Source organism: Macrotis lagotis, chromosome 4 (genome assembly GCF_037893015.1).
Source record: "Macrotis lagotis isolate mMagLag1 chromosome 4, bilby.v1.9.chrom.fasta, whole genome shotgun sequence".
Lineage (NCBI taxonomy): Eukaryota > Metazoa > Chordata > Mammalia > Peramelemorphia > Peramelidae > Macrotis > Macrotis lagotis.
In genome coordinates, this window is record NC_133661.1 from 14539987 (window position 1) to 14560583 (window position 20597).

General features: G+C 38.0%; 1 protein-coding gene across 1 annotated transcript in view; it reads left to right on the top strand.

Moving 5' to 3' along the window:
* PRKG1 (protein kinase cGMP-dependent 1) overlaps positions 1-13330 on the top strand; it is a 1157583-nt gene extending 1144253 nt beyond the window's left edge. Inside the window, 6 exon segments of the mRNA XM_074232273.1 lie at positions 1099-1240; positions 5636-5799; positions 7929-8051; positions 8472-8534; positions 11082-11148; positions 12960-13330. Coding sequence (XP_074088374.1) covers positions 1099-1240; positions 5636-5799; positions 7929-8051; positions 8472-8534; positions 11082-11148; positions 12960-13058 — 658 coding nt within the window. The 3' untranslated portion in view covers positions 13059-13330.
* The last annotated feature ends 7267 nt before the right edge of the window (positions 13331-20597 follow it).

Consider the following 20597-nt stretch of genomic DNA (forward strand, 5'->3'; position numbering starts at 1 on the left):
ATTGGACTTGAACTCAGGTGTCCTTAACTCAAGTTCCAATTCATATACATACATACATATGTACGTATATACACACATAAAGAAAAAATTTTGGTAAATTAAATAATCCCTGGTCAGATGACCTGGTTTGGAATCCCAGTGTAGGACCTTGGCTAGCTATGTTTTCTCTCTAGACCTTTGTTTTCTCTGATAAAATGTTGGGGTGGTAGATGGAGTAACAACTGGCTCCCCTTTCTCCATCTATTCTGTTATATGAGTAGCAGCAAATTCAGATTTTCCAATGTGCTTTTGCATATGAAATATTTTAATAAATTTACTATTTTTTCAAAAATAAGACATTCACTTTTCCAACTTCTGTCAACCACTAAAAAAGGAAGAGAGGCAAGTGAAAAAGGAAGGAGGGGAGGGAAAGAAGGAAGGGAGGAAGAAAGAAGAAAAGAAAGAAAGAAAGAAAGAAAGAAAGAAAGAAAGAAAGAAAGAAAGAAAGAAAGAAAGAAAGAAAGAAAGAGAAAGAAAAGAAAGAAACAAAGAAACAAAGAAAGATGGAAGAGGAAGAAAGAAGGAAGGGATAGGGAGGGAAAAGTGAGGGAGAAAAGAAGAAAGGGAGGAAGAGAAGAAAAGAAGGAAAAAAGGAGAGAGGGAGAGAAGGATGAAAGAAAAGAAGAGAGGAAGGAAAGGAATATGGAAGGAAGGGAGAGAGAGAGAGAGAGAGAGAGAGAGAGAGAGAGAGAGAGAGAGAGAGAGAGAGAGAGAGATATTTTATTTCAACAAAGTAAAAAGAAAATTCAGTAAGTCAAGTCAACAAACATTTATGTTCCAGATACTGGAAATAGTCCCAGCTCTCAAGGATCTCTCAGTCTAATGGAGGAGGCCACATGCAAACCAGTACAGGAAAATAGACTAAATCAGTACATGTAAAAGTATTTCACAAAGTTTAAGAAACTATATAAATGGCTGCTATTTGTGTGTCTTGTGAGTCTATCAGTCCTTTGGTCTTTGGCCTTCCTTTTTATCCAGGGTTAAGCAAAATGTAAAGTCCATGAGTCCATTGTCTAACCCATTCTTTGTGCTCCATTCATTCTGTTTTCTCTTTCCCAGAGGTTCATTTGAAGATTCAACAACCAGATTTTATACAGCTTGTGTGGTAGAAGCGTTTGCCTATCTGCATTCCAAAGGAATCATCTACAGGGACCTCAAGCCAGAAAACCTCATTCTCGACCACCGAGGTTACGCCAAATTGGTCAGTACTTTTTACTTCTGGTCTCTCCACGAGGGTGCTGAACCTTCACAAGTGAAACTGGTCTCATGGCTCTCATGTGAATACCTCACTCTTTTCCTAATAACAGCTCGTTATTGCCCTTCAACATCTGGGGTCATAGCCATACACATTGTCTCCCAAACTGTGAAAAAAGTACTGGGCCATTTTGGAGTGGAGTGCCAAACTGAGGGACTTAGCTATTTCAACATTTGTTGAAGCCTTGAAAGCAATATGGAGCAGAAATCCCTTCCAGACATCTTCCATCCAAACTAATTTTAAATAGTTAAACCATTGCTTTAATTATCTAGGAATATTTGAAGTCATTTTCAAGAATGTTGATGCCCTCTTGAATACCCTTCCCTTCCAGTCAACCACCTAAACATCCGTTCCTTCTAACTTCATTCAATCTCAGCTACACAGAGAACCCATCAGCCCCTTGATCTGACTGTCACCTATACTGTTCCACCACTATAATTCAGACCTTTGAAAGCCCATTCTCCTGTCAGTCTCTCCTTTGACCTCATTTCCTCTTTGACTTAAGTCTTCATCCTCACCTCAGCCTCTGGGTCTTCCATTGTTTCAGTTCATCACCCCTGTTCTGTCTTCCCTTTCCATCCTTCACAATCTTGAATCCGTGACTAATCACTTCAACCAGACACTTTCAACTTCCTTTAAACCCCTCGCTCTGTCCTATTTCCAAACCCTAATACAGAGTCACCCTTACTATCCTTTTTATTTCTCCTCAAAGAAAGTCAATCAATCATGCAGACTACTAGGTACCAATTAAGAGTAATTAATCTGAGCCAGGCTCTCATGCTGCCCAGAAATCCTTTTATTCCTCCTCAAAGGTTTCTAGCACACCTTCCACCCCTTTCCTTCTCTCTTTCAATTCCCTACAGTAAGTAAACCTCCTCATTCTCTTAGCAGAGAGAGATAGACAGACAGAGACAGACAGAGACAGAGACGGAGAGAAGGAGAGGGCAGGGCAAGCTTGCAGTAGAGAACAAATGCTCACCATCCCAAAGGCTCCTTCTTTTCTCTTATCCCACAATACCTCAAAAATCTCTCCTCATCATCGATTCCTTTGCCCCAGTCTCTGATGAAGAGCTGATCTCCCTCCCAGACAAGGTCAATCCTTCAACTTCTGCTCATGAATTTATTCTCACAACCTTCCATAATACTCTTTCTTGCTACTATTCCTCCATATCAGACCAATATTCCTCGTTCTACTTTGCAAAGTCATCCTTCAGTTAACTGTGAGCATCCCATACAGCTCTCTGTCTACACTTGAATCCATTATAATTTCTTCTTAGGTGACTCCCAAAGTTCTGCTTCTGATCCTAATTTCCTCCCTGAAGCAGTTCTCCCAACTGCTTTCTAGAAACCCCCAACTAGCTGTCCCTTGGGGGCATCTCAAGCTCAACCTGCCCAAAGTGAAACTCATTATATTTCCCATCAAACCCATTGTGCTCATGCACATCCATACACACCTACCCATCTGTTTCCTATGGCATCGCCCCAGGAGTCACAGTTTTACTGTCACGCCTGATTATCTCTCTTCTCCAATTACACAACCCATCACTCTCCATGTCTAACTGAGCCAACCTCCAACACCCCTCGCATCTGTCCACTTCCCTCTTCATACAAAGCTCCCTCTGGACTTCAAACCTTATCTAATTGGTCTTTCAAGCTCTAGTCTTTTCCATTATCGATCCACCTTCGACACAGTTAACAAATTCGAGAACCCAAAGCATATCCCGGACTATATCCCAGCTTCTCCTCAAACCTCTCCAATGGTTCCCTACTAGAACTAGGAGCAAATTCTAAATCTTTTCCCTCACATTTGAGGCTTCGTACAAGTTGGTTCCCATCTCCCTTTCCAGTTTTATTTTTGTTCTTCCTTCATCCTTTCTCTCTATTCTGGCCAACCTGGCCTGGTAAGTGTTTTCTATTTATGACTGCCCATGTCCTGCTTCACAATTTGGATAAGCAGCCTCTGATGTCTGGAATTCTCAAGCTCCTCACCTCCAACTCACGGAAATCCTAGTCCAGTTCAAAGTATCCGAGGTGCCACTTCCTACATAAATCTTTCCTCATTCCTCCAGTTATTAACACCTCATCCCTCCCTATACAAACACTTTGTATTTCTCAGTTGTTCACATGCCTAGCCTAATAGAATGTAAGTTTTCTGAAGACAGGAATTATGTCATTTTTGTCCATTTTTGTCTTTGTATGCTCTGTCTCTCCCATAATGTCTGAAACATTGATTTGATAGTTCATTGATAATTTTCTTTAAATGAATTGAATTATGCTTTCATTTCCATGAGGAAAAAGTTTTGAGAACTTTTCAAAATGACTTTTCTAAGAGGATTCTCCACATTAACTGATCCTACCCAATACTAGCTCAATCATTCAATTTGATGAAAAGAAACAATTTACTTATTTTTTAAAATCCTTTTAAATTAAAGTTTTATCAAGGCTTGACTATGTCCTAAGCTCTGTTTCAAGTGCCATTGTTAAAAAAAAAAAAAGAAATTGTCTCTGACCTCAAGAATCCTGCTGATCTGAAAAATCAACAAGTCTTTGGTGCTCTCAGTCTCAGTAACTCAATTTATATTAAATTGGAGTTTGGGAGAGATTTTCATGCTAAATTTGGTTATTTCAAGGTCAGAGCAATCCACAGTACTCAAGAAAATTTTATAATTATTCAAAAGAATCTACCCACCAGAGCAGGGCTTGATGAGGTGCTATTTGTTCACACCTATAGCAACCCTAATATTTGTCAGTAAATATTTTGTAAATCCTCAGATGATCAGAGTATAAAGGACCTACCTCAGTGGCCATTCACCCCAATTGATACCTGCCAAGAAGGACATCTACAACATCCCAAATAATGATCACCCAGCCTTTACTTCCCTCCTATGAAAGGGAATCCAGAGCCCTCTCCTTCTTCTAACTATGACCCTGGGTGGTTCACAGAACTGGTCTTGACCTCAGTTCCCCTTCTGCACAAGAGGAGATTGGACTTATGGACTTTGGTCTCCTTTACAGCTCTAAACGAACAGCCTCTCAAAGAGGTTCCACTTCTGAACAACCCTAATGGTTGAAATATTGTCCTTTTTTCTCTCCTTCAAGATTAAATTTGCCCGATTACATCTTCTAGCTATTCTTTTCTTTTCTTTTTAATCTTCTACCAATTGCTCCTAATTCGTTCATCTAGGGTCAAAGGGAACAATTCATTCACTCGCTCAATGAATTTTTATTACGATGTTTTGTGCTGTATGCTGAGGACACAGGAAGGGAGGAAAGAGTAATTGCCTTCAGGGACCTCTCCTTGGAATGGTGGGGACATGTGATAACTAGATGCATCTAAGATACATACCAAGCAAATGAAGTAGTATCAAAAGGGGATACATCAACACATGGGAAACCAGGAACATTGTCACAGAAGATGGGAAAAGAGTTGAATTTGAAAGAAAGCCAGAGAAGCTAGGGAAGAGAAGAGATGATAAGGAATAGCCACTTGCCACCATATAGTACTTAAAAACAATGGTCATTATGTTAAATTATTGAGTGTTTATATCCACTAATATTAAATGAATGGAAAGACTTCAATTAAAGTTGGTGGAAAGTGTGTTCAGATAGACCAGGAGACAATGGAGCAATAGATTTGGCTGAGTTAGAACCAAGGGACAAAAAGAAGAATGTATTTCAGTTCAGAGAAGCAACTGGTAGCTCAGTGAATAGAGCACTGGAACTGAAATCAGAAAGATCTGAGTTCCAATCCAGCCTCAGGTTTATGATCCTGGACAAGTCACTTCATCTCTGATTGTCCAAGAAAATAATCCACTGGAGAAGAAAACCTTTGCCCAGAAAACGCCAGATCAGGTCACAAAGAGTCAGATGTGACTAAAACAACCAGATAACAAAACCTCAGGGCAGAGTTCATTCATCGTTCAAATATGAGCAAGCATTCTTGTGCAAGATAAATATAATACTATTTTTAAGTCCCAAGAAGGGACAGAGAAACAGAAATCTGGTAGGGGTGTAACTCACAACTAGACAGTGTTTGGATCCTAATCATTCTTCCATCTCTAGAAAATAAGTTTGCTGCCTTAGTTGCTGTGGTTTAGTTGTTAATAGCATAAAGAAATCATTTGGAGGAGATTGGATAAAGGCAGCCAGTATTTACTTTCATTTTTATCGCTCTCCCCATATTTCAGTTCAGTATTCCCCAGAAGTCACTTGTATTTATTCTCTGATTAAAATCAATGAAATCATATTATAGAGTATTCATCTGACCTCTCTCCCTCCGTGTGGAGAAGTTTAGGGGTTTGGGTGCTTATTTTCTCTTTTCTTTGCTTTTTTTGCTTCTAGGTTGACTTTGGCTTTGCAAAGAAAATAGGATTTGGAAAGAAAACATGGACCTTTTGTGGGACCCCAGAGTATGTAGCCCCCGAGATCATCCTGAATAAAGGTCATGACATTTCAGCAGACTACTGGTCGCTAGGAATCCTCATGTATGAACTCCTGACTGGCAGGTATGAGCTTTGAAATGAGAAGTATGATAAAAATGAGCTGGCCAGATAGGACATGGTTCTGCCCTTGTCTCTTTGATGAGGGCACTCCCAGAGGAGCACATTCCCATAGAATCACTGAAGTTTAGAGTTGGGAGCTACCTCAATAGCCATTTAATCCAACCCATATAGGGAAGGAATCCCTACTATTAACATACCCAGATCCTCTGCTGAAATCCCTATGAAGAATAAGGAAATTACCCTCCTAAGAGAGCCCATTCCACTCTGGGATGGCTTTCTGACATCTTCACCTAGATTGGTCCTTTTCTAACTTTTACCCAATGCTCCATGAGAACAAGTATAATTCCTTCTCCATATGAGAGCTTTTCATATACTTCAAGTCACTATCACATACCTCTCCCCACTCACCTGACCCAATGTTGTCTTCTCCATGTTAAACATCCCTAGCTCATATGACACGGACTCAAGGCCCCCTCACCATCTTGGTTTCCATCTGCCATCTTGGTGACCTTCCCAAAGGATCATGTGCTGAAGATCTAATAGTTGTTTAGACATGCAGATTAGTGGCTTCCCAGGTGTCCCATGTACATTTGATATGACATCTCTTTCCCCTACTGACTTCATAAAAGAAAATTAGAAATCCAAAACTTTAACCCAAACAACTTCCTGCAAAGTATCTGTTCCCAGCGTCCTAATTCCTTTGCACCTATTTTCCCTGTACTCTCCCCAAGGTCTCTTCCAACTCTGACATTCTTTGATTCTGTGATTCTCTGACATTTTCTTGACAATTCTGTCCTTGTTGAACTGTTTTGTTACTTAAAAGAAATTCTACTGGGGATGAAATTGAATTCCATCAACTCAGTCTCAATCCCAAACTCCCTTTTGATTCATCCTCACCTCTATTTCCTCTCGGAATACTTAACCACCAATGGGTAGGCCCTTCTGGTCTCTTCCCTGAATTACTATGCTAGCCTTCAAGTGGTCTCCCTGCCTCCAGTCTCTCCTGGTGACAATCCAGCATCTGTACAACTGTTCAATTGCTATATCCAACACACATCACCTCCTGTTCTGAAATAAAATACCAATATTGTTCAGCATTGAATGGCCTTCACCACCTGCCTCTGTTATCAGACGTTCTCTGTTTCTGCCATAGGGGACTACTTGCTATTCCCATATTCAACACTCCATTTCCCATCTCTGTGCCTTTGCATCAACTATCCTCCTAGTGTACCCTCTCTCCTCCCCTCCTCCCCTTCTCCTTTTAGAAGCTGTAGTTTCTTCCTAGGCCCAGTCAAAGGGCTCCTGCATGAGACTTTTCCTTTATCCCCCAATGGTTAGAATCCTCCTTCCGCTCCCCAGGGCATTATCTGTTACCAGGGTGTGTACAAGTTGACATAGGACTCATCCAGTGAAGAAACACCTTCTACCCAATCAGATCGGCATAAACACTGCCACTTAAGAGTCTTAAAATGTTTCTTGGGCCACTGAGAAATTGAATTACCTAGAGTTATCTTGTCACAGATAGAATTTGAACCCAGATCTTACCCCAAGGCCAAATTTCTATCTACTCTACCAAATCCCATAGATTAGAAGGATGCATTGAAACTGAACTTTGAGCAGCAACCACCTTCTAAAGTTATAGATGATCAGGAAAAGGAGATCTTGGGGAGAAAAGAGACCCTAGAGAAACTTGATCTGATTCAGATGTCACAGGGTTCATACTCCAAGTCCAGAATTCATGATATTTTGCATTCTACTATTCTGTTGTATTCATTTTAATTCAGTAAACATCCATCAAACACCTAAATTAATCAAGGTGTTGAAGATGCAAAATCAAAAATCAAAACAATCCCTACTCTCAAGAATCATACCTTTTACATGGGAAGAAGAGAACATGAGCACAAAGAAGTGAATGTAAAAGACTGGACTCGATTTCCTCCCATTGATTACCCAATTGGTACACTTCAATATCAGTCATTTAACTTAATAAAGCAGGCATTGCCCTAGGGCAAGGACTATGCAAGTTTTTGAGGACATTTTGGGGAGATGGGTTTTAATAACATCTTGAGAAATTAATCCTTTGCAGGATGAAAACCTAAGAAAATGTCACTCTTTTATTTTTTTCCTTCAAGTCCCCCTTTCTCAGGCCCGGATCCTATGAAGACCTATAATATTATATTGAGAGGGATTGACATGATAGAATTTCCAAAGAAGATTGCTAAAAATGCTGCTAATTTAATTAAAAAACTATGCAGGTGAGTAATTCAGCTTTTCTCTCATTTTGGCCCTATATATTCCTCACCGCCCCCCCATAGTGTATCTCTTTATATTCCTCATCTTTACTATATTGATTGATTCTACATGACTTCTGAGATGCTAAGTCTAGAATCTTAGACTCCTAAGTCTGAGATTCTAAATCTAGAATCCTAAATAATTTCTCTTTATTTCATATGCTGAAATATGGATAACAAAATCTTTTCATTACATGAGACCTTTTGGATTATTTGATTTCCCTTCATTTAAAAATCAATAAATAATATTAAAATCAAATTACTGTGGAGGAATGTGCTTTATAAGATGAGTGGTAGGATTTATGTTTTTGTTGAATACAAACAAAATGAGTCAATATTTTTTTTAAAATAAAGCAAATTCTTTATCTATTGCTTTTCTTATAGGGACAATCCATCAGAAAGATTAGGAAATTTGAAAAATGGAGTAAAAGATATCCAGAAGCACAAGTAAGTATCCTTTCCAGGTCCCTTGACCTTGGTATATGTTTTCCTGGTCAGGTTCAAGTGGCTCTTGACGCAGAAAGGATATCAGGAGAAGGGGGTTGGAATTCACCTTCCACAATGATATTGGGCTTTGAAGGAGCAGATGGGGTGAGCTAGTTGGCTGGACAACAGTACAGTCAATCTCTACAATTCTGGGCCTGCAACATGCCCATATTGGAGTATCTAAAACCACTTCAACTTTCCATTTGCTTCCTTTCCACCTTTTATCTGAAGGAGGCGACTGGCATTGCCTCCTCTCCTTGAGATTCAACAAATCTAAATCCCCACATTCAGCACATATCTAGCCTCAATACATTCTATTTAAGGGAAAACAGTAAGTGCAGAATCAATTAAATGCAAAGTATATACAAAGTTATGCCAAGGAATTTCAAGAGGGTGCTGGGAGGATGAGGAAAATCTCTAATTGCAAATGGAAAAAAGTCTTCTCCCACGAGCATTAAAAACCTCTACTTTTTTCTATTATTTTGAGAAAAGCCAAAGGAGGTTGGACTTGGACTCTATTCTCTTGCCATACTCTGGGAGGACCAGGGCCCTCTAACTGGGAGCTGGAGGGAGAGGCTCAACAACAAATATTGGTTTTAAGAAGGCAAACTGAACTACGTTTGGCATTCATAGTGCAGTGGATGGAGTACCAGCCTTGGAGTTAGAAGGACCTGAGTTTAAATGCAGCTACACTTGTAACTTGTGTGGCCTTGGGCTAGTCATTTCACCCTGAGTGCCTCACACCCAGGGCCATCTCCAGTCCTCCTGATTCATATCTGGCTCCTGGACCCAGATGGTTCTGGAGGAGAAAGTGAGGCACAGCCCCCTCACTCAAATCCGATTCATGTGCTTAGCCTGGCATCATCCCCCTGGTGGTCTTTGAGAAGAAGGAAAAGCAACAATTCTTTATAGACTGATGGAGCAAAGTGATTGAGTTCCTTGGCCAACGTGGCTCAGCTCTTTGGTGGCAAAGCCAAGGGTGACTTTCTTTTGTTTGGTTTTTCTTAGGCTCCTTGCAGACCCTAGGTCTCCTACTTCAAATTAGCAGTCATTAATTCAACAATGATTAGTCAGAGTCAAGGAAACTCCTTGACTACAATAAGGAATTAGGAAATGGTGGTCCAAGGTAAAGAGTCTAGAATTTAGGGTCAGAGAATGTGGATTCTAGTCCCAGTTATGCCTTAGAAATCTCTCCCGACCACTTTGGGTCACAGTTAATCTCATCTTTAAAATGAGAGTTTAGATGACGTGACTTCCAAAGGAATCCAAAGTAACTGTCTCCTTATTTCAGATCAAGGGGATCAGAGCCCCTCTTTTAAGAAGATCTTTTCTTTAGAAAAACATTTTTGCATAATTTTATTTTTATTAATTTAAAAAGAACATGACTTAAAAATGTATTCCTATTACTTGCCTATAACTAAAGACTAGACCTGTTTAGTTTCTACCAATTGAATTATGTATCTCTGTGTGTGTGTGTGTGTGTGTGTGTATATATATATATATATATATATATATATATATATATATATATCCACATATGTATGTATATCAGAACAAAACTATACATCCCCAAAGGCCACTTTTTCTTATGTAAGCCATTTCTTTGTAAATTGAAATATTTGCATTTGTTGGGGGATGTTAAATTAAAATTGATTTTTAAGATAATTGAATTCTTAATATGTGAATTCCTAAAATATTTTGGGGAAAATATATATTTGTACCAATGGAAATGCTTATCAGTCATTCCATTCAATTCAAAAAAATTGTGCTCTGGATATTTTAAATACAGTTGGAAGAGGCAGCCTTGAAGGTGAGACAGTCCAGAGGCTAAGCCTCCAATGTCTCAAATTTACTAAATCCCAGGACCAACAGTCAGTTCCGTGATAAAAGCTAGAGATTACAGAGAAACAGCCCGTCTTTTTGAGAGGAAGAAATGTCCATACCAGGCAGTTCTCCACACAGAGAAAAATACAAATCTAACAGCCCTGTCCCACTGGGAAATAAAAATAGCAATGAATAAATGTACAAGGGAATGTGTTAAAGCTTAGAGATACAAAAGTCAGAATTTTTTAAATTTAAAAAATAATTCCTTCCCTCATCAAATTTAGTGTCTCTTAATAGAACTCATTCTGTTTGATCTCTGCTTTACCTGCCGATACCTATCAAGTTACTATTCACTTTCCTATAATACAGCAAATAGCTAGATGGTACAGTGAATGGGATGTCAGACCTGGGGTCAGGAAACCCCAAGTTCAAATCTGGTTTCAGATACTTCAGATACTTACTAGCTGTGTGACCCTGGCCAAGTCACTTACCCTGTTTGCCTCACTTTCCTCATCTATAAAATGATCTGGAGAAGGAAATGACAAACCATTTCAAGATCTCTACCAAGAAAATCCCAAATGTGGTCACATGATTAAACCGATTGATCAACAAAAGCAAAAATGATACAGAACTACCAGCATAAAGATAAAATGCTCTGAATTGACTCTCTTGTTTCCTTTGCAGATGGTTTGAAGGCTTTAATTGGGAAGGCTTAAGAAAAGGAACCTTGACACCACCTATAATACCAAGTGTAAGTAACTTTTCTACTCTACCATCTTGTTCAATCTGCCTATTATTGGACATTTTGCTATTAAGTAAAATATCCATGGACTCATAGTAACTCTTGAGTATGGAAGTCTATGCCAATGCAACAGATGCTCTGCTAGGTCTTCTCATGCTGAGCAGGCTCAGAGATAGACTGGCTTTAAGGACTTGAGGCAAAAGACCAAGTGGAATTTTCTAACCTCATATAATTCATGAAGATGGTTCACTAAGGCAGAAGTGGGGGATGGGGTAGAGAAGAGGGAACCACAGTGGGAGCTGCTGCCTTCTTCTGAAGTGTGCCAGGATTTTGAAAGATCTAGTATTTTTTTTCTGAAATGGTCCTTCCTCCACTACCATCCAAGATGTTGTCCAAATAAAGTATAGCTGGGGCCCACATTAAAAACCAAAACAAGCAGCAACAACGATCACAACAAGAAAATACTTCATCACAAAATCCAAGCATGGTTTTGTTTTTGTTTTTTGTTTTGTGGGTTCATTTGTTTGTTTTAGTTTCTAAAAGGCAAAGGGGTTAAGTGACTTGCCCAAGGTCACACAGCTAGGTAATTATTATTAAGTGACTGAGGTAGCATTTGAATTGAGGTCCTCCTGACTCCAGGGCTGGTGCTCTATCCACTGCACCACCTAGCTGCCCCTAAGCATGGTTTTTAAAAGGAGAAAATTATCATATCTTTATTTCTAAAAAAAGGATTCTTCTCTTTATAAAGAATCTACCTTCAGTTGCCTCTAAAGGGTCATTCCATGAAATCTCTTCTTACTGCTTATTAACTATCAAAAGGAGAAATAAATAATGATTTTATGCAGAAATGAATGAATAAATTTTTTTAAGTTCTTAACTCTATTCCAACCACTGTGTTTTGGGAATAAAAAGAAAAACAGAAAAACAGACTTTGTTCTCAAAGATAATAGATAATAGATAAAGGCAACAATGGTAACCAAAGAGCAAAATTCTGATCAAAGAAATGACAGATTTTGAGAGAAGTCACAGCACCATTTAAATATGTTTGTTATTATTATTAATATCTAGCTATATTACCTCAAACAACTCTTTAGAATTTTCCTCCAAAATCACAGACTGGTTGTGAGCTACATTGGTGAAGGGAATTCTTAGGGTGGGTGTTCCCCATGATGAAAAGCACATATCCTTTGAGTATTTACATAATATTATTACTGTCTATTGAATGTCAGTATAAATCAGGAAAAGGAAATAAATGCCAATTTGCTGAAAAAATATTGTCTTGGATATATTTATTAAATCACTAATAAACCTATGTTAAGAACCCTCTGAAAAAAAGTAAGTCCTACCAGAATTGGGTTTGTTTGAGTTTAGATCTAAGACAAATCCAGTTTCCTTAAGGAAATCATAATGGATCTAGTAATTGATTTAGTACATAAAGATCACAGATGAGAAACTTCCTGACGTCCTGTCCATACCAGGAAATGACCTTCTCATCTTCACCACAAAGTTCATCAGTATTGTCATTACCCATGACTTATCTGACGATAGTATCTTCTGGGAACCAACTCACCAGGAATAACTTGATCCATTGAAAAGAGTTTTAACTCTGGAGCCAGAGGTTCTGGGATAAAACCCCACCATTGATACATATGACATGGATGGTCTTGGAGAAATCACCAACATTTTCCGAGCCTCAGTTTCTTGATCTGTAAAATGACTGACTGAGTTGGATTAAATGGTCCCTAAGGTGCCTTCCAGCTCTCCATCATCTTTGACTTCCTATGTTCATGAAGGTCACTCTGCTTCTCTCTCATCTTCAGGTTGCATCCCCCACAGATACAAGCAACTTTGACAGTTTCCCTGAAGACAACGATGAACCGCCGCCAGATGACAACTCGGGATGGGACATAGACTTTTAGTACATTTTTCTTAACCTGCTTCTGCCTTGCTGAAGACAGCTTTTCTGAGACACGGCTGCCAGCAAACCTGAAGGGATGGGAGAAGATCCGAGCTCGGGGTCACCATGATGCCTTGATCGATGATGCTGCTACAGCACTCCAGTGGCATTCGGACTTATCGCTTAGATGACAATATGCTCTCTCTACATGTTTTATGTTTGAACCGAAAATTGAAGCGGACATGGTGGTCCTGAAGCAAAGCCTTTTCACCAGTAAAGAAATGTTTTCTACCACATCAGTGATCTTGCTTTGCTCTAGATATAATCTGAAAGATTAAAAATGGCATAAGATACACTTCAGTCAAGCTTAGGTCTCAACCTTGCAGCTAGGAATCTCAGTAGGATCAAATTGTGCTTTATTGGATACTGGGGTCCTCTATGGTATGGGTGGCCAACATGTCAACACTCTTCAACAGGAGGACACAGGGGTCTTTTACTGCAGGCCAGTGTCTATACAAAAAGGACCACAAATTGGTTAATCAAGGAGTTAGGTCAAATTTCACCGCTACCCGTTCTTTCACTTTGTTCCCAAGCAGTAGTCATGACAAGCCTGAAGATTTCCTTTCTATCTCTCTTTGGCTTATTTTTCCTTTTTTTTCCTTTACTATTTTCATTGGGGGAGGGGGAAGAGAAGGGAACAAGAATTTTTAAGCGCCTACCATGTGATAAGCACTGTTCTGAGCGCTTTCCAAATATCTCGTTTAATAATTTTTTTTAAATAGCGATAAAAGCACAACTCTGCTAATGGTTTCTGAAAACCATCCCAGCAGATGTGGACATGTTCTTATACACAAATGATAATGAGGTGCGTGATGTTTCTGGTTGGGGTTTTGTGTGTTCATTTGTTTGTTGTTTTTCCTTTTGGTCCACAGGCTTGGTTGGATTAAAGAAAAAAAGAAAAAAAGAAATTCACAAAACCATTTCACATTTTAGCAGAATGGTCCTGGAGCTGGAAGGCAAGCAGCTGATTGGTTTTATTCATTCTCTAATAGGCCCTCCGACTGAGGCTTTAAAAATATTCTGATTTTTTTAAAAGATCTCCCCTTTCCTTGAGGGGGAAAAAATAAGACCCATCATATAAAATACCCCACACAAACCACTCTAGAGGTGCTATGTATATCTTTCATCTATAAATGTCAGTGTGTAAACCAGCCAACACATATCTCAACCATTTCATATACATTTCACAGGTAGCCAGAGACTCACATACACATTACAACGAGGGGATTAACCCAAACTCTTGTCATGGTTCATTTTCACATCCCCTTAGCTCCTGTTCTATGGAAAAGGAAAGGGGAGAGGCAGGAATAAAATCATTTAAATTTAGTTTCTTGTCTTACTCTCCAGAATCAAGCAAGATTGACACCAATGTTGACCAGTCAGCAATTGAAAAATGAAACAGATGCAACCGAGTCCGTTCAGGAAGACAAGAATCTGACTGACTTAATGTCTGTAAATGTACTATAGATAATATCAATCCGTTAGGATCAGAATGAAGAGAAAGAAGAGCATTGGGCAGGGATGAAATCAATTCTAACTTTTAACCAAAAAAACAAATGATAATACTTAATATTCAGTCTTAAAGATTGAATCAAAACATACACACACACACACACACACACACACACAAAACAATAACCTAATATCAAATCTGATTTTGTGTTTCTCAGTGGTATTTTGAAGGTTCATTCTCAAAAAAGACCTGTTAAACGATAATACCCAAGTTTATCTGGTTCGTTTGTCAATGACCTTTTGAAATATGACTTTGCCATGAAGTACAACTACTCCAGTCAGGATTCTACATTTTCAGTAACTCAATAGTTATTAGGTTCTCTTCTGGGTTTGGAATAGTGTGGAGAAGCTGATGTGGATTCTCTTTATAGAGGCAGATAAGGCAAAGAGATAAGTGAAACAGCTAAGGAAATATGATGATTTGTGCAAAAATGGATCCTCTTTAGATCTTCATGTCAAAGACAGAAGTCAAATGATATTAAATCCTAGAAGATGATGCATTGTATTTAAATTTCTTGTACTGAACATATCTTCAGAAATACAATGACTTTCATTTTATTTGTGTGTAAGCACAAATGAACATGGACCCTCTGATATATAGCAACAGGAGGGAGAAGTTCAGATACCATTGTGTACACAGACACCTGTATTTTGAACGAAAACTTGAAGATTTTTTTTGTCCTGATTCTTTTAAAATATGCTTTCTATTTCCTTCTAAATTTTCAAATGGAATCAATCTTCTGAAAGACATTAGCAGCATGGGTAGAAAGGGGCAGGAGAGAGGGAGATAACTCAGAACTCGTTTTTTAAATGAATGCTAAAAATAAATAATGAATTTATTTTTTACAAAGACATTAGTATCACAGAAAAAACTAAGCCTCGATTTCACAAAATGATCTCTAAAAGAGAATCATCTCATTCCTGCTTATTTCAAAAATCTAGATCCAATAAATCAACCTGTGTTCCTAGGAACTTTTTAGTTCTCTATTTGTAGCGTTCCTCCTGATTTGGCTTAGCTTTTTTTAACTGATCCTTTTACTTGGAATAATAAAGAAAAGAGAAACAATTAGCTACAGATAGCATGAATAATTTTTCATGAAGTTTAATCTTCCCAAGATTTGCTAGAACAATCAAGTCATCTAAAAGAGAACAAAAAAATATCCCCAACCAACCCCGCCCCACCAAAAATCACTAAAAAATATGACATTTCAACAGCATTAAGACCCTCCCCTACTTGTTATGAGTCTCTGCATTGATTGTCCATTTGGCCGATTTTTGAAAGTTAACTTTAAAAAAAATAGCATTGGACACCGTGAAAACTAACTACATAGATTTTCTGTGATGCTTGAATTTCACATGGCTTTAGAATGACTTTTCAATTACCTGGAGCAACTCAAGCAGCCAACCAATCATATATCCAATCCACATAACTTTCACCATTGAATTTAAGGATTCAGATATTATCTGTCTGCAGACACAAAGACTTGAGGGCTAATATCATAGTTTTTCACATAGTACTTTTCACCCTATTTCTGAACTCTTCCTTTCCCCTTCTCCATTTTCTACCTAATATTGAATAGTTATAGTGGTATTTAGAAGAAATGTCCTTGTTTGCTTTGCTAAGTTTCTTGTGAATATATCAAAGTTTGGGGGAGAAAGGGCTTTTTATGGGAGTTTATTGACAGTGATTGCAGATGAACAGCTAAGGAAATGGATGTCACATTATTTGGGGTGAACAGGAACACATTAAAAAAATTTCCTGGGGAAAAGTCTAGAAATGATCTTTATGTCTTCATGTACCCTTTGTCCTGGTACTCTAGGACATAACATCTGACCTATGTAGCTTTTAATACCAATCCATTAGGATCCTTTCCTACCAGTGCAAATATATTTTCAAATGTTATTCTCTCCTTACAATAGATGGAAGAATGCATATGATTTGCACAGGGACACACCCAATAATATTTATAAACTAAATGCTATTGATATGTATTTGTAATTTTGAATCTCATTTTGAATCTACCATCCTCGAAAATTCCAAGTCAGCTACCATATTGAAAACCAGGATGTTAGGACTGACTTCCCAAGGTAGAGGTGATCTGTGGTTTATTTCAGAACTTCATTATTCACAACTTTTCTTTCACAATAGGACCACAAAGAAATATTTATGTAAATAGATATTTTCGTGCTGATATTTTGTGGTACATATACAACAACTTTCTTTTTGCCCGTGTTCCATGGCATCCTCCTTTGGTTTCCTTCTTTGTAACAGTGTAACGATTTTAGGTCTGAGTAGACTCGAATGGTCATAATCGTCTTTATTCTTGAAAACTTCTGTCCATCATCCTGTTATTCATCCGTCCCATAGTTTAGATCATGACCTGGCTATTTGGTATTGTTGCAAGTGCCTTAAATTCATGGCATCCTATTAAAAAAACAAAAAAACAAAAAAACAAAGTTGGTGTTATGCTGCATGACAAAGACAAATACACCTCAAAATGTTGTCCTTTCTTAGCTTGCTGCGTTTTACAGTTCTTTCTGCTAACGATTTATAAGCCTTTATTATATAATATTGAACTACAGAAATGATGAAGTGGTTCTCTTATTTCTGTTAAATGTACCAGAGCTGTGTATCTGTTCATGAGATACAGCATCATTTCTGTGAAATGTCTAAATGTATGTGCAGGTCAAATTAATATATGACATTCTACCAATCTGTATACAGGTATTCCTGTTTTGCTCAGCTGTGCAGATTCAATGAAAAAAAAAATAGTGCAGTAAAAGTTCAAACATATCATGTTTTCTAGACTCCATTATGAATGGTCCATGACTCCCAAAAGAAACCATTGGTCAACGTTTTGGTCAACCAAACTCGAGGTGAAATTCATATGAACAAAGACCCTGGGTGCACCCCTGTCAACAAAACAGGATTATTGCTTTCTATGAGTTCTTGTATATGCAAATTGTTTATGAGACAAGTCTCAAACACACCTAGAAAGCTGGACGTCAAAAGTGTGTTCTTAGTCCTCTTCTATTACTGTCCCCTGCATAAACCGACATAGCTCTGAGACTTTGATAATGTCTCCAATGTTTTAGGTTTTTTGAGTCAAGGGAATTTTATTTAAGCATTGCCTCAGATTTATCCCAGTTAATGCTGTTTTTACACTGGTCAGTTCTTTTGTATTCTTACAGCGATGATTCTTTGACTGTCCTCTTATGAATTTGTTCTACATGAAAGAGATGTTTTTGTCTGTCAAAATGTGACACCCGTCATCAGAATGGTCCCTGACCATTTGCACTCTTTCGATGTAGATGGAAACCTTTTTTTTCATAAAGTTACCCGCTTTTGATTTGCTCTGTATTTTCCCTGCAGCTGTAATTGCCGAGTGCCTGTTGTATACTTTATAGAGTTGAAATAAAAAACAATTACTTTTGAGCAGTGTTGGCATTTTTGGGGGTAGGGTTTACTACTTTATAAAATACTACTTTATAAAAAATTATAAAATCATGAAATTTCAGAATTGTAAAGGACCCCAGTGGGGGATCTGGTCTAACCTATGCCTCCCAAATTCAACTCAGCAGGTCTTTATTAAGGACCATGTGCTGGCACCATGGATGAACACTTAAAATGAGACCAGGGTTTGTACATGTCAGACCAACTAGATGGAATTTTGGTTTGGAGAGTCACAAAGGTGGGGAGCTAATAAAGGACATCTGGTTGACACATCATTTCAAGAAGCAATGGTGGGGGCAGCTAGGTATGCAGTAGATAGAGCACCGGCCCTGGAGTCAGGAGGACCTGAGTTCCAATCCAGTCTCATACACTTAATAATGACCTAGCTGTGTGGCCTTGGGCAAGTCACTTAATGCCACTGCCTTGCAAAAACCAAGGAAAAAGAGGAGGAGGAAGAAGCAGCAATGCTAGTACTTTAGAAGATTCTTGAAGAGAACCCATCCAGACTTTTCTTGTTAATCACAAAGGAAGGAGAGCCCATCCATTGTCAAGGTGGTCCATTCCACTTTTTGACATCTAATTGTTAACAGGTTCTGTGTGGCATCAAACTTCATTTGGCCTGTGGGTAACTGCCATCCTCTGCTCTCAGCTCAGTCCTCTTGTCAAAGAAGAGAGTCCAATTTCTCTTCCACATAACAGTCCTAGTTTTTTTTCTTTTTTCTGTTTTTTGCTAGGCAATGGGGGTTAAGTGACTTGCCCAAGGTCACACAGCTAGGTAATTATTAAGTGTCTGAGGTGGACTTTGAACTCAGGTCCTCCTGACTCCAGAGTCAGTGTTCTATCCACTGCACCATCTAGCTGCCCACAACCCTAGTTCTAATGTATTATGTCACTCTTTGCTAACTATTCAACATGATTTCATGGTTTCAGTTCTTCAATTTGGGGTGTCTGTTTTTTACTAGCTGTGTGACTTCAATGCTTTCAGCTTCAATTTCCTCATCTCTTTAACAGTACAAATAGCTAACTACCCAACCCTTTTCCTGTGACTCTTGAGCACATAAAGATTCAAGGTTTGCTTTGTTTTTGGATGATGATATGATAAAATACTAAAAGTACCTTAGAATCAACCGGACTTAGTTCCTTTTTTAAAGTAAAAACATTATGTCATCTCTGTGAACATTGGTGTCATATCAAAGACAATAAAATCTTCTAATGCATTCTAATAAAATTAAAATTATGTTAGCTAAGTTGCTGGCTATAAAATAAATCCACATAAATTATCGGCATTTTTGTATATCACTGACAAAACTCAGCAGGGAGAGTTTAAAAAAGAAATTCCATTCAAAATAACTATGGAAGTTATCAATTATTTCAGAGTATATCTACCAAGATATATCCAGGAGTTATATGAATTCAACTATAAAACACGCTTCAGAAATGCAGACCTAAATAAGTGGAGAAAAATTAATTGCGCATGGGTGGCTTGAGTCAATATAAAAAGAATTTCAGTATCTCCAAAATTAATTTACTTGTTTAATTCTTTACAGATCAAATGACCAAGGAAATATTTTTGGAGCCAGAAAAAAAATAATAAAATTCATGTAGATGAACCGAAGGCCAAGAATATCAAGGATACTAGTGAAAAGTGGGCAGGAAGGGTTTTACAAGTACCATATACCAAACTGTACTACAATCAATAATCTTTAAAATGCTTTGGTGGAGGGGTTTTTAATCTATCAATAGAACAGACCTACAGGGCACATATCAATTGTGAGAAGAAAAGCAAATAGGAGTTTTCATTCTGATGCCTGAGGAAGCAAAGAATTAAATGAATTAACTGAGAAAATTCAATGTGATGATTTCTGAAAATATCTGTCCTCTTTAGATTTCAAGTTAGAGACAGAGAAACCAGATGATTTTAAGTTAAAGTATAAGACACAGTGCATTTAACTGTCTCATGCTGAAGATATACTCATAAATGCAATGACTTTTTTTATTTGAGTCTAAACATAAAAGTACATTAATTCTCTGAAATATAACAGTGTGGTGGATGTGTTGGGGATGGGGGGAGAAACCTAAGGCCACCTCTCTTCATATGGTTCCTCTTCAGTGGATTCACTGGAAAATCAAACTTCTTCCAAACTCTTGAATGACAACACTCTGGGTAAAACCCCCATTTCAGTTAATTCTCTTCTTTTATACAAAACTCAAAGAAGATGGCTTAAATTTCTCAGTTAATTAGAACAAATAGCTCTGGCACCATTGCATCTCATCAAATATTATTCTTAGACTTTTCATACTTAGACTAAGGTCTAAATAAAACAAGAAAGGTAACTGGAAGGAAAAAAACTTTACAGTAAGTTTTTCCAATATAGGTCTCATATTCCATACACTTACGGAACTGATTCAAATTAAAAAAAAAATAAGAGCCATGCCCAATAGGTAAATGGCATTTTCAAAAACATCCAATCACCACGTAATCCTAGGTAAGTCACTGTTTGAGGTTTCTCAACTGTAAAATTGGGATCATAAGAA